The sequence below is a fragment of the Myotis daubentonii genome, chromosome 2 (genome assembly GCF_963259705.1).
Source record: "Myotis daubentonii chromosome 2, mMyoDau2.1, whole genome shotgun sequence".
Lineage (NCBI taxonomy): Eukaryota > Metazoa > Chordata > Mammalia > Chiroptera > Vespertilionidae > Myotis > Myotis daubentonii.
This window is the reverse complement of record NC_081841.1, coordinates 61,900,990-61,922,955: the sequence shown is the minus strand read 5'-3', so window position 1 is coordinate 61,922,955 and position 21,966 is coordinate 61,900,990. Positions and strand designations below refer to the sequence as shown.

Below are 21,966 nucleotides of genomic sequence, written 5' to 3'. Positions count from 1 at the left end.
GTTGCAAACTTTATACTTCCTATCAGAAATTAATTTAATATTTTAAGATATGGAACTAAATTGCCAGTTAAGAAACAAACCCCAAACTAGCTAACCTTGTCATACATCCCTCTGCCTCATAACATTGGAGAAATTGAACCAAAGGAATCTCCATTTTATATTGTCAGCTCCTAAGAAGGAAGCAGCATTCCCACTTAAGTGTGTGACATTAAGGGTTCTTCCCACTGGGGAGCAAAATACTTGAATAGTTTAGTAAAAAAGAGAGGTTTGGCTAAAAACAAAGAAGCAAGTGTGCAGTATGGGCATGATTCTAAGTAGGCAGCAGCAGAGCATGGGTCCTAGGAAGGACTTGATGAAATTGCTCAAATTTTTCCTCCTGTCAGCTCTGTCATCAGCTTATTCATCCCCCTCTGCTGGTGTTACTGTGCAGATCAGATGATTGAGAGCACTGTGGATAAAATGCTTAAAGCAGTTCCTCTAGATTCTGAGTTACCCTTTGCACAGTGATACCTTGAAAACTGGCCAGAAAGTTTATGGAAATCAAGCCATATGGCAGTAGTTTATAGTGGGGAATTAGAAGACTAGGTCAAGTCTGTGCCTCCCCAGCGGGAAAAAGGTAACATAATTCCTTTTACCTGGCAGTGAGAAAGGGCGGTGAGTGCCTCCCAGGCTCAGACTCAGCCTTTTGTGAAATCAGCCATGGGGTTTCACTCAGAATGGATTTCTGCACTTGTCATGGTCCTTTCATACTGGTGGTAGATAGGGCCCCTCCTCAGGTGATCTTAATACCTGGCAGGTTGGGGTAAGGAAGGGAAGATGAATGTCAAAGGAGCGGAGTACTTGTGTCTTCAGGGCAGGCAGCCAGGAGGACACCACACTTTCCCATAGGACAGTGGTTCTCAACCTTCCTAATGCCACAACCCTTTAATACAGTTCCTCATGTTGTGGTGACCCCCAACCATAAAATTATTTTTGTTGCTACTTCATAACTGTAATTTTGCTACTGTTATGAATCATAATGTAAATATCTAATATGCAGGATGTATTTTCATTGTTACAAATTGAACATAATTAAAGCATAGTGATTAATCACAAAAACAATATGCAATTATATATGTGTTTTCCGATGGTCTTAGGCAACCCCTGTGAAAGGGTCATTCGACCCCCAAAGGGGTCGCGACCCACAGGTTGAGAACCGCTGCCATAGGACAACTATTTTTGAAGTAGCCATCTCCAAACTATCACTTGAATATCATTTTTGAATCGGTACCCCCAATGTATTTTTTCATTTGTTGATATGTAATTATACTGCTGTATATCCATATAGTACATAATTATCTATTTATATACATATTTAAAAACGAAAGGCAATGAGGATAAAAAGGCAATATTTTAAAATAATAACAGCTAACAGTTATATGGTGTTTATCATATGCTAGGCATTGGTCTAAGTGTTTTTCACACAGTGACTCATTTACTGTCTTGCTAAAAGCCAGGACTTCATGTTCCCATTAGCGAATATCTCAAGGCACAGTTCATCATTAACAATAGCGAGTCTGATCCCAAATTTCAACTATGTCCTTGAGGACTTCAGATTCTTTTGGCTGGAATGATGGTTATTCTGGATACTTTTGGCTAGAAGGATTATTACTGTCAGATATGACTAGACTGGCATGACTTGGAGTGAGTTCAGTGCCAGCTGCGACATGTTTATTTGCTCATATTTTCTATCAGCAGTTTCTTTGCAGAAATTTTTTAAAAACCTCTTTTCCAGTTTGTGCGGGATAACTTAGTTGAAAACTTAGTAATACCATGGACAAGACTACTTAGTTGGGGGAGCAGGTACCCAGTTATGGGTCACAATCTAGCAAAGCTGATGGGTATGAGAGAGCATCCATGTTCACAGAGAAAATTGACAAACCTACCACTTGAGGGCGCCAGAGTCAGTCTGTATGGCAAATACTAGCAGCGCTTGATTTCTTCAGCTCTAGATGAAAAAAAACATGAAAGACTTTCTAATTTCCCTCCTACGTGCTGACTGGCTGTTCTGAACGCCCCTCAGCCTTGCATGCGTTATTGTGGCAAGTGCTCACCTGGGAGGGCGGATCTGGGAAGGGGCCTGTAAATTGTTAGCCATCTGTGCAGTGAGTAAGAGAATGCGAATTCCCCACTTCTGTACACTGGCACAGACGTGTCAGACCGCATTCCTCGCTTTTGTGTTTCCTGCCCGACGTCTCAGCTCATCTGCCGGACTCCATAGGAAACATCCAAGTTTTGTCTAGATTAGAATCTCCCTTTCTTTGTCAGCTTGCCAGGAGAGGAGCCACCCCATTGCCTCCCAGATGGCTTATGAGGCTGTCTTCCCTGTGGGATCCCCAGAGTTGATGTGGCTCCTGCTTCAGGCAGGGCTGAAGTTTAGGCTACTGATTTTTCAAAAAATATATTTTTATAGATTTCAGAGAGGAAAGGAGAGAGAGAAACATCAATGATGAGAGAGGATCACTGATGGGCTGCCTCCTACACAACCCTACTAGGGAATGAGCCCGCAACCCCGGCATGTGCCCTGGTCAGGAATCCAACCTTGACCTCCTGGTTCCTAGGTTGATGCTCAACCCCTGAGCCACACTGGCTGGGCTAGACTACTGATTTTTTACATACTTGGTTAGCTGTGCTGTAATTTCACCTGAGCCAAAATGGATACACGCTGCTTGTAGCAGGACTTATTTCAGCTCCCGGTTCAGTGGATACATTTCTGTTTGGAGCAGTCTTATATTTATTGAAATACTCAAGAAGCTCTTCCCCAGTTACAACTCAGTAATTCAAGTTCTGGCATTATAGGTAATCATGAAAATAGGATAAAAGACAATACGCAACATTATTAAAAAGCGGTTTCTAGAACGTGAGAAGGGAGAATGTGACATTGAGCCTACTGTAGAGAAATCCTAAAGTAGAAACTGTGAACTTTCAATTCTTAATTTGTCACCTTCTGGAATCTTTCTTTATTTGGCTGCAGGTGTATTCCTGGAAGGAGGTGGGAATGCGTGTATGTGTTGCAAATTACAAATAAGACTGTACTGTTTATAAGTGAAATAATTTGCAGTGCGGCTGGGGAACTGCTTCAAAGTCATCTTCTGTGAGGCATACGTGATGGCTGTCAAATTTAATTATGTGGTAGGTCAGGAAAGGGCTCAATCCTGCTTTTCTCAAAGTAGAGTGCACTTTCCACTCACGCTGTCTGAAGCAAAAACAAGGTAAATGGTTGTTAAAATAATATTAGTGATTTTAAAATTGTTGTGTTTAGAGTATGTGACTCTGAACTTAAAGGGTTGATTTTTCAGGTGTAGAACTTCGCATCCTGGGCCGGTGACCCAGGGACATTTTCTGATTCTACCAGAGATTAATCCGGGGCCACTGCGGAGAAGTTTTAGCAGTTAGTTCATGGCCCAGGACATGTATGCAGCTTCTGGTAAGCAACAAAGTAAATTAGTGCAGAGGTCCTAAAGCAGGGGTGGGCAACCCCTGGCACGCGTGCCAAACATGGCACGCCAGTAACTTTTGCTGGCACTCGAAACCCTCTCATAGTCTTCCATTTACAATTGTGAATCTTTGTTCTCAGTGATGAATTTTGTTAAGTCTCGTAATAGGAGTAGCCTGACAGATGAAAGTAGTAGCTCGTGCATATCTCTGAAGGTCACGAAATACAAACCTGATGTAAAATCTCTGTCATCAGTGATGCAGCAGCAGAAGTCCCACTGATAATATCAAACAAAGTCATAAAGTTTCCTGTCGGACTATCAGTGTACATGTATACATTTAAAAAATAAATGTATTTTTCATCATCATATACTGTGTTTTTGTCACTCGAATGAATTTTATTATTTCTTCAAGGCTCTTCACATACGTACACCTTAAGAGATATCAAGTAGGCGTAACATGTTCTCAAAAAATTAGGGTTGGCACGCAAAAGAATTTTGAGTCAGAGATTTTGCTGGTTTTGGCACGCACTCACAAAAAGGTTGCCCACCCCTGTCCTAAAGGCTACAGAGTCGCAGAAACCAGGGAGATTAATTCCACAAAGTTGTGTGTATTGGGAAATTGGAAAGATCCCTGAACTTGGAATCTGAAGCCTGGGTTCTAATCTGGATATCACCACATGCCAGAGAGCTGCTTAACTGCCTGTGCCCTCGTTAAACCATTGGCAAGATGGGATCATGATGCCCGTGTTATGGTGGTGTGGTGAGGATGAGCACAGTAGGTACTCAGTAGATGTACTGTGAACTTAGATTTTTCCGACGGAAAGAATTTAAGGAGAATAAAAGTGACCTACCCAGTGCGGGGAAGGCGAGCGTCCCATTGGACAGAGTTACAGTAAGGAGCTAACGTGCGCATCTTGGCGTCCCAGGGTAAGGGTGTCCTTAAGCCCTTTGCCTGCTCATGCTCCCCCACCCCGGCCACTGGATAGCGAGTTTAAGGAATTACTATTGCTTCTAGCTTTTTTGTTTCGCTTCTATGCTGGACATAGTGCTATACATTTTATTTATTGTTTAAAAAATTATTATACAGTATGTTTCTTTTGGTGTATAGTTTATGAATTTTAACATATATATATATATATATTTTTTTTTTTTTTTCATGTAATCACTACCAGGCTACAACAGTTCTATCATTACAATTGCTCCCTTGTGTTATCCTGTTATGGTCACACCCCTACCTCCCCAGCCCATGGTTGTCTGCACATTTACTACACGCCTTCCACTCCTGTGGCACATGCACTTCTCCTTCCTAACACACGTGTAGTTACCTGTTCATGTTCTAGAGTGTTAGCTTCCAGAGCTTGGGAGCCATGATGTTCCCGTCCCTGCTACCACCCCAGCGGGCAGCCTGACCCTGGCACATAGGAGAGGGGACTCCGAGACATGCCTTAAATGAGTGAATCCTTATAGTCTAGCCCAGGGGTGGGCAAACTTTTTGACTCGAGGGCCACAATGGGTTCTTAAACTGGACGGGAGGGCCGGAACAAAAGCATGGATGGAGTGTTTGTGTGAACTAATATAAATTCAAAGTAAACATCATTACATAAAAGGGTACGGTCTTTTTTTTTTTTAGTTTTATTCATTTCAAACGGGCCGGATCCGGCCCGCGGGCCATAGTTTGCCCACGGCTGGTCTATATCCTACTTTTATCTTGTTCTTTAAGAAAACAGTGGAGAGAAGGTAAGGAACTTGCCTAAGATCACATTGTAGTAAATTCCAGAGCCCAGGTGTCTTGCTGCAGAGCCTGTGGTTTTCTATGCGGACGTATCAGGACAGGTGGGATCTGTCTGTGTGAAGTCACTTGAAGGTGCATATGTACATTACCCAACTTTTAAAATAACCCTGGTGGGTCCGTGTGCTGACACCACATATACTCCTCTTTTCACCTGCATTGCCTATTAGTTCCCCTTTTCCAGAATATTCTTTCTTTTTGTCATTGCCCAAGCAGGTGACTGATCACGTACAATATGACGAATTCTGCAGTAGGGTGGGTTCAGGGTGCAGTGAGAGTTTGGAGATGATGTGTAAGCTGATTACTAAGACAGTGGGGGTCGAGCAGAGCGGGTGGGGTTAGCAGCGGTTGTGATGAGCTGTAAGTGCCGTAGTTCTGTGTGGGTGGGATTTGGAGTCGGAGAGAATAAGAGACTGGATCAGAGGTTGCACACTGGGGCTCAGAGACTGGAGCCAGCTTCTTAGCATGTTGTCAGACTGGTCACAGAAATATGATCAGATTTTGTGTTTTAGGAAATATTATCCAGGTTCCAATTCAGGTTGCAGAGTGGAGAAGTAGATTTGAGTGCCAAGTGTGCATTAGGGCAAGCTTTCCGCCAGGGGCTGGAGGAGGGTGGGGTAGGGTATTTAGCTTCACACAGGGGTTGATGGTGTAGGGCAGGGACTCTGACCCCGGCCGCATCACTGAGGTGGTGACCTCGAACAGTTACACTCCGTCCCTCATTTTCTCCTCTGTAGAATGGGGAGAATGGCCATTCCTGTAGAGTGGTTATTCATGGGTTTGCAGGAAGGCTTAGTGAGCTAATGCAGCGGTTCTCAACCTGTGGGTCGCGACCCCTTTGGGGTCGAACGACCCTTTCACAGGGGTCGCCTAAGACCATCGGAAAACACATATTGAATATATAATTACATATTGAATATATAATTACATATTGTTTTTGTGATTAATCACTATGCTTTAATGATGTTCAATCTGTAACAATGAAAATACATCCTGCATATCAGATATTTACATTACGATTCATAACAGTAGCAACATTACAGTTATGAAGTAGCAACGAAAATAATTTTATGGTTGGGGGTCACCACAACATGAGGAACTGTATTAAAGGGTCGCGGCATTAGGAAGGTTGAGAACCACTGAGCTAATGTGTGTGAAGCATCTAGAACATTGCCTGCAGTGGGAGGCTTGTTAAGTGATGGGAAGGGTGCCTTGACCCATCCCCAGGCGTCTCTGTGAGTCTGTGGTCTCTTCACTCTAATGGCTGGCGGGAGTCGAAGCATGTGGTGAGAGCCCACCTTCCCACAATCGTGTATCACTCACTTTAAGTTCCTTGCCCTAGGAGGACACTGAACGTTTTGAAATCTCTTAATGGGCTTGGTTTTATCTAGTTCAAGGGCTTTGAAATTTTTTTTAAACAGTTGTATCTTTTTGTCCAAAATCTTTTGCAAAACCCTGGTGTTTTTTCTTTTTTTTTAAAGTATGTTTTTATTGATTTTTAGGGGGGGAGGGAAAGAGGGATAGAGAGATAGAAACATCGATGAGAGAGGATCAGCTGAAGCATCGATCAGCTGCCTCCTGCACACTGGGCTTGCAGTGGGCTTATCACTGCCCTCTGAGGTAGGCTGTGCTGTGTGGCCAGTAGGGGATCAAGCTCACAACCCCAGCACATGCCCTGACCGGGAATCGAAGCACGACCTTTTGGTTTCTGGGTCGACGCTCAACTGCTGAGCCATACCAGCCGGGCAAAACCCTGGTGTTGATAGCTGATAAAACTGCGCTGCTCTGGTTGAAATTCTCAAAGGAACTCATCACTTAAGCGCCCACCTCACTCCCTCTTTCCTGAGGCACCACATCAGAACCAGGAAGACAGTCTGCACACCACTCGTCTGGTCAGTTCAGGGAAATGTGAGTGACTTTCCGAGGTCACACAGTGAACCCAGGGCAGATGTGGGGCTAGAACAGCCGTGGGCAAACTACGGCCCACGGGCCGGATCTGGCCCGTTTGAAATGAATAAAACTAAAAAAAAAAAAAGACCGTACCCTTTTATGTAATGATGTTTACTTTGAATTTATATTAGTTCACACAAACACTCCATCCATGCTTTTGTTCCGGCCCTCCGGTCCAGTTTAAGAACCCATTGTGGCCCTCGAGTCAGAAAGTTTGCCCACCCCTGGGCTAGAAAGTGAGTATCCTGACTGCTTAGCAGCCCCCTTTCCGTGAGACAAGGGGTTCTCAACTGCTCGTTACAATCCCCAGGTGTGTGTGGGGGGGGGGGGGGGCGGGGGAGGGGTCTTTACAGAGGATCATGGTGGGACCCCACCTTTAGAGATACTTCGCTGGTCTGGGCTTGGTCCCCACATCAGCCAGGGTGAGAAAAATTCTTTGTGGAAAAATTGTCTTACAAGTTTTAGCTGTAAACATTATTAATTGCATTTTAAAATGAGCTGTACCAGAGTGCATAGCACTGCTGTGCGGAAGAGTTCTCACAAGGGAAGTGTTGGCCCCCTGGGCCCCACTCAGAAGTCCCCCAACCAGGTGTCCTCTTGACTGCCTGGGAAGCCCCCAGGCGTGTTGTCACCTGGTTGCTGTGGTTACTGCAAAGCGCCCTGCCTTGTTGAAGGAAATGCTTGGAATACTTGTCAGGAGAATTTCAGAGCTGCTTTTGAAAAATGCAGTAGCATTTCATTGCAGTGTAGCCTGTTTTTTCGTGGAGTTTGATCTGCTTTGGTTTAAATCAAGGCTTTAGAAACATGATGACGGTGGTGTAACTGCACCTGGATCCTGAGACAGCTGCGCCTCTGCACCCCTCACCTACGCCTGCGGCAGCCTCCTCAGACACGTGGCTGGGTTTTCACTGAAATCAGGTGCAGGAGGACTGTGTGCGGGTTTTACTCTGGTGGCCCGGAGTCTGGGGAATTCGATGCGCTCAGCAAGATTTCCCTTCCTGCCAAAACCGGTTTGGCTCAGTGGGTAGAGCGTCGGCCTGCGGACTGAGGGGTCCCAGGTTCGATTCCGGTCAAGGACATGTACCTGGGTTGCGGGCACATCCCCAGTGGGAGATGTGCAGGAGGCAGCTGATCGATGTTTCTCTCTCATCAATGTTTCTAACTCTCTATCTCTCTCCCTTCCTCTCTGTAAAAAATCAATAAAAATATATTAAAAAAAAAAAAAAAGATTTCCCTTCCTTTGGCCACTTTTCCCAGGTCGTGAGGATGTAATATGGCAGCATGTACTTTACTAATGCGGCAAATGACAAGCCAGAGGTGGCTTTAATAGCTGCTGCCACCATCGCAGGTCGCAGTGAGCATCAACACTCAATCAGGACGTGTGGAATCGCAGTGCTTTATTTCTGCTGGCAACCGAGTCACAGGTATTGCCTTGCAGTCATAATAGGAGGAACTGCTAAGTTTCAGAAGTTTTTGAAAATAGAGATTCACGGACTCTGAATTCCATCCAAGGATACCCGGGGCTCCGTCTTACTCTGCTGCTTGGATTACTGCTCATCCTTTTCTGTGCTTGTGCCTTCCTCATCCTGCTTGCTTCCCTCCGCCCCTCATGCCACAGCTCCCCGGATGCTATGTAGACATGCACATCCGCTCTTCTCCATGTCCCCAGCTTTCGCTACGGGATCTAACAGAGGCCATCAGAATGTCCTGAGGCCCGCGTGGCAGGACGCCCCGAGGTGGGCTGTGCTGTGTGGCCTCCCCCGCCAGGCATCCCGGGCCAGGTCCTGACTCCTGCCCCACCACAGTTACAGCTGTCCGCCTTTTTAGCAGGAGGGTTACTCCAGCTTCAGGTGTTGCTTCTGTGACCCAGGCAGGAAGAAAGGGGGAAGGATAAAAGACAAACCCAGTACCAGTTGAGTTGTCCTTTTTATCAGGAAAACAGCTTTTCTGGAAGTTGCACCCAGGAGACTTCCCCTTGCAGCTCCCTGGAGTGCACAGGGCCATATGACCACACAGCTGCAAGGGAGGCTGGGCAAGTATTTTTAGTGGCCACATTGCTGCCCCAAACAGAATCAGTGGTGAGACAGAAGGGGGAGTGGATTCCGGGTAAGCACCTGCCGGAGTCGGCCACATCACCTAAGCCTCCTAGGACTTGCCTCTCCTGGGCCACCATATCACCTCCAATCCATCAACGTCTACTTATTTGGGCTTCGAGGCCCAACTTCTTCCTCCACACCCCCAGCCCACACTGATCTGTACTTCTTAAATACAGGACTTTCAGAGTTAGTAGAAGCATTGGAGTCTTCTAGGGTCACCCCTCCCTTTGCTGAAGAACTGAAAAGCCCGGAAAACGACTCACCCATAATCATATTGTAATGTAATGATAGCAGCCACACACAGCGTATGCTGTGTTGCTTAACTGGTCACTTCACATAAATTACCATTTAACCCTCCCAAATACCCCCGCCCCATAAGATAGCTGTCACCTGCATTTTACTTACTAGGAAAACATGGCACAGAGATGGTAAGCAGCAGGGACGGCCAGCCCTAGAGTGACCCGGCCGAGGTCTAGTGCCTGCACTGCCTCCCTAACCGTGCTCCGCCTCCCACGCAGGGGTTTGGTGTCAGGGATGCCGTTAGAACCCATTTTTCTAATCCTTCAGTCATTGTTCTTTCCATTAATTTTTCTCTGAGTGACAGGGCTTACTCCCCTGTTTTATGTTACTTTCAGTTGCTCATAAGTGTTTCTCACTGCCGGAATTAGGTTAAATGTCTTTTTAGGGTGGCGTCCTTACTTCCACTCTTCTCTACTAGCATCATTTGAGTGGTCTTTTACAAACATAAATCACCTTTGCCATTCCCATCTCAGCCAATGGCTTTTGTTACTCTTGGGCTAAAGGCAAAATCTTCATGTGCCCAGGCAGGACTGAGTGGTCTAGCTGCTACCTCCCTCTCAAGTCTGACCTCACCCCCCTCCTCTCCTGCCTCACCCCCCTCCTCTCCTGCCTCACCCCCCTCCTTTCCTGCCTCACCCCCTTCCTCTCCTGCCTCACCCCCCTCCTCTCCTGCCTCACCCCCCTCCTCTCCTGCCTCACCCCCTCCTGTCCTGCCTCACCCCCCCTCCTCTCCTGCCTCACCCCCCTCCTCTCCTGCCTCACCCCCCTCCTCTCCTGCCTCACCCCCCTCCTCTCCTGCCTCACCCCCCTCCTCTCCTGCCTCACCCCCCCTCCTCTCCTGCCTCACCCCCCTCCTCTCCTGCCTCACCCCCCTCCTCTCCTGCCTCACCCCCTCCTGTCCTGCCTCACCCCCCCTCCTCTCCTGCCTCACCCCCCTCCTCTCCTGCCTCACCCCCCTCCTTTCCTGCCTCACCCCCCTCCTCTCCTGCCTCACCCTCCTCCTCTCCTGCCTCACCCCCCTCCTTTCCTGCCTCACCCCCTTCCTCTCCTGCCTCACTCCCCTCCTCTCCTGCCTCACCCCCCTCCTTTCCTGCCTCACCCCCTTCCTCTCCTGCCTCACTCCCCTCCTCTCCTGCCTCACCCCCTCCTGTCCTGCCTCACTCCCTTCCTCTCCTGCCTCACCCCCTCCTGTCCTGCCTCACTCCCTTCCTCTCCTGCCTCACCCCCCCTCTCCTACCTCACCCCCCTCCTCTCCTGCCTCACCCCCCTCCTCTCCTGCCTCACCCCCCCTCTCCTACCTCACCCCCCTCCTCTCCTGCCTCACCCCCTCCTCTCCTGCCTCATCCCCTCCTCTCCTGCCTCACCCCCTCCTCTCCTGCCTCACTCCCCTCCTCTCCTGCCTCACCCCCCTCCTTTCCTGCTCACTGCCCTATTCAGCCACGCGGCCATGGTTCAGTCTCCACTTGCTCTTTAGGCACCTTCCTACCACAGGGACTGTGCCCCCGCTCTTGCTGCTGCCTGGCATTCTCTCCCCTCCTTTCCTTATCTTGTTTCCTTCCAAGCAGCCTCAGCCTGGTCCTCATGTCACAGGAAGCCCCTCGGCTGGGCCCCTCTGCAGGTGGCCTCACAGCACCGAGGACCTCTTGTAGCCCTCACCAGAACCGCGGTCCTATGTTCACTTGTGTGATTGTTTGATCGGTGTCTCTCTCTCCCACTGGATTAGTATTAGACCATGCCTGATAGCTCTTTTATCCAGTTGTTTATCCCCACTGCTTACTTTTCTGTGTGCCTATCATACAGAGAATGCTCAGTAAATATTTGTGACTAAAAAACAAACAAAACCCTACCAGTTTATCTCTTAGCACCTCACACAGAATTGAGTGGAAAAGTTTAAAAGGGCGCAAATAGAGTAATGGCATAGGTCCCCATAACCAGATGGTATCTTCCAGCATCGTTCCAAGATAGACTGAAAATGGTAGGAGAGATGCTTTTTAAGGGGACAGACTTGCAATGAGATATAATATATAATATAGTGAATATTGAAGCAATATTGTGTTGTAATAATTACACTTGCAGGAGATTATATCTTAATTATTCTAACCACCCCCCAAAAAATTACATGACATGGTAACTATTGCTATAATGGTAATCATAGTACAGTATATAAATGTATTAAGTCAACATATTGTACACCTTAAATTTACACACTATTGTATGTCAAATATATTTCAATTAAAAAAATAAGATGGACCAAAAGAAAGTTTTATTTAATGGCTTCAGCTAAAAAAGAACCCAGTATTTATTGTTGCAGGATATTAAGCCCAGCAGTCAGAGTGGATGTCATATGCACCTTGCCTGTGTTATCTCAGTATTTGATAGATCTTAATTGAGCTCCTTTTTCCCCCAGAGCTAAGACCTTAGGCATGTGTGATTCAAACATGCTTTTTTAAAACCGTTCATTTTGAAATGGTCTAGAAATCACCTGACAGGCACTAAATCCGTGGCAGGTGTGGGGCTGCGGGCTGCACATGGCTGTGTGAGCAGCATTGGGGTCAGAAGAGGAAACAGATGCTGAGTGACAGCTGGAAGACGGGGAGGTCGGCGGCGGGGACAGGAGATGTGAATTGTGACTCCTGGACTAGACTGGGCGTCTAAGGGAAGACTGTGTTCCAACATTCAGGCTGTAGACCAGAGAGGGTGGGGCAGTTATCTGAGAATGTAAAGGCCTAAAGAGGGAACACGAGTCCGTTTATTTCCCCTTGAAGAACCTGCAAAAAAGGCCTTTCTCCGCAGACTCCAGGTGGGGATTCGAGGTTAAAGCTGGGCTTCTAAACACGTATCTGTTTGTATGGGATTCCTCCCCATCAGGGGCCCAAATGAGCACGTGGTCACTTGGGTCCCTTCCGCCTGGTGGAGACGCAGGGAGCTTCATCCCGGGGGGGGGGGGGGGGGGGGTAGCCACAGTGACAGAGCCGGGGACCCTGCCCTGAGGCTCTCTGCGGCGTCTCGCCCCCATGTGTGCAGACCCCAGCCAGCCCTCCAGGCGGATGCGCGGAGCCCCGCGGGCCGGCCACCTGGGTGTCTCGGGCCAGTGGCCTCCGCGGCCCTCACGCCTCCCTGTCCCTCTCCCCGCAGGAATCGGAAGGCGTTTGCTGCCACTACTGGTCGCTGTTCGACGGCCACGCGGGGTCCGGCGCGGCGGTGGTGGCGTCCCGCCTGCTGCAGCACCACGTGGCCGAGCAGCTGCGGGAGCTGGTGGAGATCCTCCGGAACTCGGCCGTCCTGCCGCCCGCCTGCCTGGGCGAGGAGCCCGAGGGCGCGCCCGCCGGCCGCGCGCTGACCCGCGCCGCCTCGCTCCGCGGAGGCGTGGGGGCCCCCGGCTCCCCCGGCACCCCGCCCACGCGCTTCTTCACGGAGAAGAAGATTCCCCACGAGTGTCTGGTCATCGGGGCCCTTGAGAGCGCGTTCAAGGAAATGGTAGGTATGGCCGAAGGGTCCGGGCGATGGGGGTGCCGGGAGGTCACTGAGGCCAAACTCTTGCTTCTTTTTATTTGTTCTTATTGTATTTTCATTGATTTCAGAGAGGAAGGGAGAGGGAGTGCGAGTAGAAACATCAGTGATGAGAAGGAACCATGGATCTGCTGCCTCCTGCACGCCCCCTCCTGGGGATGGAGCCCGCAACCCAAGCAGGGGCCCTGACCAGGAATCAAAGCATGACCAACTGGCTCCTAGGTCAAGGCTAACCCACCCAGCCACACGGCCTGGGCTTAAACTCTTGCTTCTTAAAGATTACCGGACAGGGCATGTCTACTTGTTGCTGGACTCCTTTTTATAACAGGGTTTCCATTCTCAGTAGAAGTTGGCAGCAAGATGGAGTTCCTGGCATCGCGTGCCGGCCAAAATGAAAAAGAAGATGAAAGCGAGTGATGGTGCATGAGGCAATGGGCTTATTAAATAAATGTATGCGTTATTGCTTCTCTCGGGCAGGCTCGTATTGATGCCAGCTGGTACACTTCCACTTAATTGAAATGAGTGTGGTCGCCATCTGTTACATGCATGTGCCTGGGGTCCAGGTGTTTGGGGAAACAGAGCTTTTACTGAAGTGCTCAGAATGACCGACCCCCTTTTCACAAATGTGATCTGAGAACAGCGATTTTACGTGGCGTGTGGCGGTGTGGTTCTCACTGCTTCACAAAAGCACAGGCCAGTGTCCAAGGATCGTTTGTTTTGCTTGGGAACATGGATTTGTTTGTACATGTAAATTTGAATGTGTCTGATGATCAGAGTCAGCCTCCTTCCCTGGCAGCCTCACTCCCAGAACACACGCAGGGAGAGAGTGCAGCTGCTCCCAGGCACATGGAAGGGGGCCCCCGCTCCCGTTGGGCACCCCCTTCCCTCTCTGAGATCCCTTTCTATGGAGGCAATGATTTGGGCTTCAAAGATTTCCTCTCCTGAGCGAGCAGCAACCTGCATGCAGACAAAGATATGTAAGCATAGTCTAAGGCAGCGGTTCTCAACTTGTGGGTCGCGACCCCTTTGGCGGTCGAACGACCCTTTCACAGGGGTCGCCTAAGACCATCCTGCATATCAGATATTTACATTACGATTCATAACAGTAGCAACATTACAGTTATGAAGTAGCAACGAAAATAATTTTATGGTTGGGTCACAACATGAGGAACTGTATGTAAAGGGCCAGAAGGTTGAGAACCACTGATCTAAGGACTTGAATAAGGTGCGTGTGCGGCCATGTCCTGAAAGCCTAGAGATTAAAAATGATGACAAGCCATTAAGTGAAGTGAGAGCAGCTAGAGACCTCCCCCTTCCCCGCCCCAGAATTGCAGGTACACACCATGCACATTCCAGGATCTCCTGACGTCGGATCGTGTGCTAATGGCAGCAGAAAAGCAAATAATATTAGACAGCATCATCTAACTTGTTTATAAGGCAAAACTAGTTCACATATTTGCACCTCAACCTTATACCCTTTCCTCACTCTAACCCGTCCTTTCTTTGGTCCCAGTGTCTCTCTCCTGTCACAGATAATAGTTACCCTTTGAGTAGCAGGTGGTTTAAAGTGCACCTCCATCTCCGGAGTGTCTGGTGGTCTTCATTTCCAAGAAAAATACCGGGAGACTGGGAAAGATTACTTAGGAGAAAAGGAATCACGGTAATAAAACCAACTCCTATTGGGGCTCAGTATCATATTAGCTCACTCTCCGGCTCTCATGGAACTCTGATGTGAATAAGTGTTTCTAGACCAGCCGTGGGCAAACTACGGCCCGCAGGCCGGATCCTGCCCGTTTGAAATGAATAAAACTAAAAAAAAAAAAAAAAAAAAAAAAGACCGTACCCTTTTATGTAATGATGTTTACTTTGAATTTATATTAGTTCACACAAACACTCCATCCATGCTTTTGTTCCGGCCCTCCGGTCCAGTTTAAGAACCCATTGTGGCCCTCGAGTCAAAAAGTTTGCCCACCCCTGTTCTAGACCCAGTGTCCTGAGTGCTAATATGTAATTGAGGTAGAAATTTGACAATGGGCTCACAGCCCTCGTGGGAGAAAAGTGAAAAACAGAAGAAACCTTGGGTTTTTCAGTCATTGCTTAGTGCCATGGCAGCTTTTCCTTTTACTTGGAACTGCTGTATTCTCAGTTTTATCCACCAGAGGCCAATGTCACCTCGAGTCAGGCCTCCACAGGGTCTCGGGCCTCTTCTGGCCATTGATGGCTCCGGGTTACTAGCAGCAACTCTACTTGAAATGAAAGTCCCATTCGGAAAAATACTTAGTAAGGAGCCTCATTCTTATTTATCATTATTTTTTTCCCCCCGCTTTTAACTAGCCAGTTCATGACCTGACATTTTTCTTGGAGACTTAATTGTTACATTTTCCTGTGTAACGCATTCAATCCAGTAAATTCAGGGGTGGGCAAAAGTAGGTTGACAGTTGTGAATATTCAAAACAGAATTTATTGTATTATTACTTATTGCATTATTTTCCACATGAACAGCTGTAAACCTACTTTTGCCCACCCCTGTATTTGTTGAGAACTGACTGTATGCCAGGCCTAATTGAGAAAAGAGCATTGAATCAGGCAAAGCCGGATATTAAACAAGTAAGATATAAATGGGAAGGACCTTGAGAGAAGTGTTGGTGACGTAGGAGTCTGATAAAGAAGTCAAGCTCAGGGTTCCCTGGAGAAGTCGGGGGGCGGGGGGGGGGCAGAGAGGAGTGAAGCAGACAAAACCTGGGAGGCCAGATGGGCTGCAGGCAACACGCCGACATCCACCATGGTTAGAAGGTAGATTTCAAAGGTAGAAATGATATAAAGTGAACCGGAGAGACCGTCTAGAACCCACCTATGGAGGACCTGGTTATGAATTTTTGGCTTTAAAACTTTCTCTTATTCTCCAATCCATCCCACCCCTCAGCTTCCTCTTCACACTTGTATTTTTCCCAGATTGTTCTTTTTGGCCCCAAAACTGCCAGAGACCCCCCTGGACTTTGCAGCGAGATGCTCATTATTCTTTGGTTTTCATGGTGCTTGGTGGGGTGGCCCCGCGTCCAACCCTTTTACTCTCAAAGTGTTCCCATTTGGATGATGCTTATGTTTATACTAATTAAAGAGACATGCTCTTATTTTTCCTTTGCTTCATCAGGGACTTCAGAAAAAATTTCTCCATTGTCATGGAAACAGTGCCTGACTTAGCCATTACATTGCTTGGGAAATTACACAGTGTACTCTCGTGTTAATGGCCTGGAAGGCCATCGCCAACTCTTTTTCTTTCCTGTCCCTCTCAGTATTGAGTCTTTGAGGGTCATTGTTTCAAGGTAAACTTGGGTCTTTTGAAATGTCTAACACGCAACAGATTTCCTGATCTCCTTGGCCTGATCTTGGACGTTCCTCCGCAGGCCTTTCAAGGCCTTTCAGAGAAGGGCAGGTTTGTAATTTCCCAGCCACTCCTACATTCTTTCCTCACAATAGCCAGCGGCTCTCTAGCTTTCCTCTTTCTGGGTGTTCTTGAGGTCTTGCAGGAAAACTCAGTATTTAAATAAGATCCAGTCATTTCAGCTTTCTCTCTTACTTTTAATAACTAAAACTTTCCCAAGCTCAGCGCCTAAAGCCTCAAATTTGCCTTTGCCTCACTGATGACATTTCTGTAGTTTCTCTCTCTCTCTCTCTCTCTCTCTCTCTCTCTCTCTCACTCTCTCTCACTCTGTCTCTCTTTCTCTCTCACACACATACCTTTCTCAGTCACTAATATAGATTGAGCTAATATTTTATAACCTCATTCTTCTAGACACCATGAGGGTCTATAAGTAAAAGAATAGATTTTATATTTAGGGGCGTTTGTAGTCGCACATTATATGAATATAGAGATAAATATACAATATCTCATTAATTTTGATGTTCTAAGTAACATTAAGGAGGGTGGTGCATGTCAATATCTGTCTGAGAGGGACAATCGGTTAAAAAGGTTCAGAAACATCAAGCCAAAATAAATAGCACTTATCTCCACAAAAGAAAAGTAGGTATTAGTCGAAAATAGAGACTAACAGAAGCGGGGAAAATTCTTTGAACAGTTTCACCAAATACTGGAGGCTTCTTTGAGGCCACTGCTTTCCTCCTCTGTCCCCAGGTTGCCTGGCGCCACACGTGGCTTGTGGTGAAGGTGACGCTGACCACTGGCCTCTGATGCTTACTGTGCGGGCTGGCAGAGGCAGGTGTGCCCGAGGCCCCTGATTGTATCTCATCCTGGATCTCCCTCCCTAGTGAGGACCATTCACAGCCAGTCCCTCCTGTGGCCGCCATGGCTTCCCAAAGGCCGGGGATTTCAGAACTTTGTGACTTACGTCAGCTCTGCTTCCCAACAATGCTCTGTAACAATGCCAACTTTAGCAGCTAAGTTTTGTCACCTATTGTGTTTAGGTTGTTATTTGGCCCAAGATGATAGATGTGAAGAAAACAAATGACCACAGTGGCCTCCCTACTTCCCCACCCACAAAAACGGGGTGAGTAGTCAGCATTTCAGATTCTCGAAGGAAGTCGCTTCCATTGTTGGTATAATTGTGATACCCCAAATGGCAAGCTGGAGTTTCCGAGTTCTTGTCCTACAGAGTTTGAAGAATAAAAATCCGTGGACTAAAAGATTTTATGCAAAAGCATGAAAATTAATTGCAAGTGTATACAGACTCCCTCGTGGGGAGGGGGCCCCCAAAGGGGAACCAGTGAAGTCTGTTTGTCTAAGGGTTTATAAATGCTGGCAGCTTCTTTGTTTATACATGCTACTTTCTAATTGGACCCTTCCTCATTTTATGTCCTCCGTATTTTTTCCTAATTGGCCCCTAGGCAGGAGACTCTTAAAAATCTGTCTTATTTCCTTTTCAGGACAGGCATAGATTCCTCACCACAGTGAAGAATGTTCTAGAATAAGGTTGTTCTGAGGGAGAAAAAAGGAAGTATTTTAACTTGTAAAGCTATCTGTTAGTGAGTAAATGAATAGAAATACCACTCAGCTCGGCTTTGTTTTGTTAGTAAAAACCGGATGGTAACACAATGGTGAAAACGGAGGATGAATGCAAAGCTTTACAGTTTAGAAATTCTTGTGTTTTAAAAATTAGCATATTCATGGTTAAGTTGTGGACCTGAGTGTCCGCCTGTATTTAAGCTAGCGTTTTGTTTTGTCTTTGTTTCTGGTAGATCAGAAAGTTCCTCCAAGAAGGAATGGACATGTGATTCCAGCAGCAGCCAGCAGGTGGCAGTATTAGGCAGTACTGGTTTTTTCCCTTCCCCATTGCCTGGCTGACAGATTGGCTTGTTCTCAGAATAAACCAAAATCAGACCCAAATACTAAAACCATGCAGAATCTTATTATTTGTGACGGACACTGTTAGCAATGTGTTCAGAGCTATGTTTTAACCGAGCTAGGGGGAGCTGCCAAGTTCTATTGAAATTACCCGACCCTCTCTGCCTTGTGCTGTCAGATGCTTTCCTTTCGCAACCTGAAAATTGGTAGGAAACAAAGAACGATCCAGGGTTGCGTCATCTCTGGGACTTTCAAACCAAATTACAACCATCCCCAGCAATGTATTTTCTGTCTTGCAGCTCTTTCCTGCTGAATTGGTCTCATGCGGCACACATCTCTTTTCCCCCCTCATTGTTCCCACTGTCTTGCAATAAAAAGAAGCAAAATAAAACCCCAGGTCTTGAAAATGGGATTCCTTCTTTTGATTTAGAGATCAACCTCAGTTAACTGTAATATTTATGCAGACATAACACAGGCTAAATCAGTCCTGCTCAGTAGAAAGGGCCTTTGTTGAGCAGATAAGTCAATCATCTCGTTAATTGAATCTCAGGAGTCATTTAAGTTTATCCTTTTAGACCGTGCTTGGAAAGGAATGGTGATGTGTGCATGTTTTTTACTAGTTTTTCTAGACTTATGTCTTGAGGTTTGCTGACTTCCTCATTTTAGCTAAAATAGTTTAGCCAAATAGTTTTGGCTAAAATGGGGAACTATTAAAATTGGTCCTGGTTTAGCACAAAGCAATTTCCCCCATGATTGCATTAATGTAAAAACAACCCCAAACCTGAGGGTTTTTAATAAAGAATAATAGTTATGCATATTTTTGTATGTTTTACCTAGAGTGTGAGAAATTTAAGCAAATTGGAAAAGTTGAGATTTGGAGAAAATAGGTAGTTGATCTAATGGTAAATATATCTTTACTGACTTCATTTATCAGGTTAGATCTGGTAGTAGAAGAAACCGTCCAGATGGTCCTTTAATGTTCCTTTCAATACTAAGATTTTGTGAAACATCTTCTAAAGCGGAGTAGGTGGTGTAGGAGGAAAGTTAATGTGCTATTTTTGCTTCTGGGGAGGGGAGAGGGAAGCAGTTATTTTTAGACTATGTTCCAGTTACACCCAGTTTCAGGAGAAATAGAAGAGTGTACTTTAATGTCAGTGAATCCTTCAGGGTGACGAAGTCTATGGGAGCACAGCTTTCAAATCCTTGTCACTGTGATTCCAGAGAGCAGACTTGTAGTTAGAGCGCGCACGTGTGTGTGTGTGTGCATGTGTGTGCGCGCGCGCGTGTGCGTGCGTGTGTGTGCGTGCGTGTGCGTGTGTGTGCGTGTGTGCATGCGTGTGTGTGCGTGCGTGTGTGTGTGTGTGCGTGCTTGCATACACATATCTTACCACACAAATGGGGGTTGGGTGGAACACATGAACGTATCAGCAAAGTTCCTTGGGTAAAATGTAACTAGGCTTTAGTCCACTATTGATGTGAAGGTGCTGCCAAATGGAGCGTTCCTTATGCGGGGGAGCTAAAGAGAAGAAGTAGTTGAAACACAGGAAAAGAGGAAAAAAATTATTAAATTAGGGGGAAAAACCATTGAATCACTATTCATGTACTAGCAAGGGATAACTGGGCAAGCTAACAGGAGTGTTTCCCCAAAATTAAAGGCAAATATGGGCTCTGCCATAGCAGAAAGTCTTAGTGTTGCACGCTCTGCCTCGGTTTTTTAAGAAGGATTACATAATTTTATAATCATTTTTGTGTGTGATGTAACCCATGATACTGCACTGCACGTACGATGCAGAATGCACTTGCCTGACTGAGCCCCAGAGGACTCTGCCGTGGCCTCTGTGTACCAGAGCATCCCCCCACCCCTGACCCCCGGCCCCCGGCCCCAGGATCACACCCCTGATGTAAGTCTGTCAAGAGCCGTTCATACCCCAGTCCATGCAAGCAAGGAGTGCCCAGGGGGTTTTCATAAAAATTGCCTTTCATCCAGACTTGAAGTATTTACACAAATATTGATTCTGGATGTGAAAGGATGGTTTCTGAGCTAGAGCAGTTCCTTCCAGTATATAAAAAGCAGTAATAATTGGGTGTGGACTTCACATACCAATTTATATGATAATTTGATGAAATACATATCTATCATAATATCAACTTGATAATGTTTATTTAAATGTGAAAAAATGAATAAATCCACCCACAGACGCCTTTGTGGGCAGGATTTTGGTTCTGTTTGTGCATAGTTTGGAGGTGAAACAGACAAAACTTCTGCCAGCTGGATGCTTGCTGTCTCTTCTCTCTCACTTCTGTCTGACAGCCCCTCCCGGTGGCCATCCAGGCCCCTCCTCCCCTTCTCCCTCCAGCCCTCCCTGTGAGGTTCTGAGGACAGTCCGTCAGTCCTTCTGGTCACGGGACTTCGCTAACTGAAGTGTGGGTTCCTCCTTACTGACCTGAGTGAGCAGTTATTTGCATTGAAGCTTCTCATTTGTGAATCGTGAACACATTTCTCATGTTATAGCAGAGATGAGACGGTGGGAGAGCCTTTGGAAACCCAGGCATTTTTAGTTGTGTGACTTTATTTGCCCACTTAATAGACATTTCCTACGCTGCCTTTAATCTGGCCCAGTGTAGGTGTTGAGAGTGTAACAGTGCTCTCAGTCACGGAGTTTCCAGGCTGTGGAAGGATCTAGATGGCCTGCTAAGCCCCTCACACACACCATCTAATGTAATCCTCACAACAGGCCTGTAAGAAAGCTGATGTATACAGTTTAAGTAAAGTCTCTGAAGCTAGTCCTCATGCTTGACCCTTGTGTAGCTTCTTTTTTTTTTTTTTAAGTCCTCACATGTTTGTTACTGACCCCGCCTGCTAGTGCAAAAACATGTCAACAAAGAGAAAAATCATTCTTCCGATAATTTCCCAATAAAAACACCCAGTTCCCCGACAGTAGTGATCTAGCTTTTCAGGGACGCGGTTAGCCGCAGGCATCCTGGGTGCAGCTGGGTGTGAGCGCCTCTCCTGGGCGGCTCCTGACAGACCCGGCCTGGTTCCTCGGTGTCTCCTCTTGGAGTTGTGCCTGAGTGTATTACCGGTTTCCGCCCATCTCCAAGGGGGAATGGGCCGATTCAGCCTTGTTTTCTTGGCCAGGAACCTCTTGCTCCTGAAAGTCCTGTGGGAAGACAGGCAGAAGAGTCGGCCACATGTGCCCGATGGCGGAGCCTGGCGCAGCTTCCATGCTGCTGTTCACTCACTCCCTTACTGGAGTTTTCCTTCACCTGCTTCTGAACTACCCCACACACACTTTCCCCACCCCCTCCCCAACCCCGGCCTCCTCAGCCCTCCCACTGCCTTTCTCCTTTCCCACTTCATTCCCAGTAAGTTGGTTTCTCCCAGCTCCTGTCTTTGTACTTTTTTTTTCTCTCCTTACTTTTTGACCAAAACCCTGTTCCTATTCTGTGGCCTCAACTCAGGCTCTTTTGTCTCCAGTTTCCCATTGGTGTTTGTCTAGCTTTGTATCCCCACGCCTGGCCCCTGGAGTAAAGCCATTGCTGATA

The 21,966-nt window shown here is 46.9% G+C and overlaps 1 protein-coding gene across 3 annotated transcripts in view; it reads left to right on the top strand.

Annotated features, from left to right (window-relative positions):
• Positions 1-21,966, top strand: part of PPM1H (protein phosphatase, Mg2+/Mn2+ dependent 1H) — a 235,934-nt gene that overhangs the window by 92,249 nt on the left and 121,719 nt on the right. For all 3 annotated transcript variants that reach the window (XM_059683480.1, XM_059683482.1, XM_059683481.1), the window contains exon 3: positions 12,747-13,088. In XM_059683480.1, the coding sequence (XP_059539463.1) occupies positions 12,747-13,088 (342 nt within the window). The remainder of the gene's footprint in view (positions 1-12,746; positions 13,089-21,966) is intronic.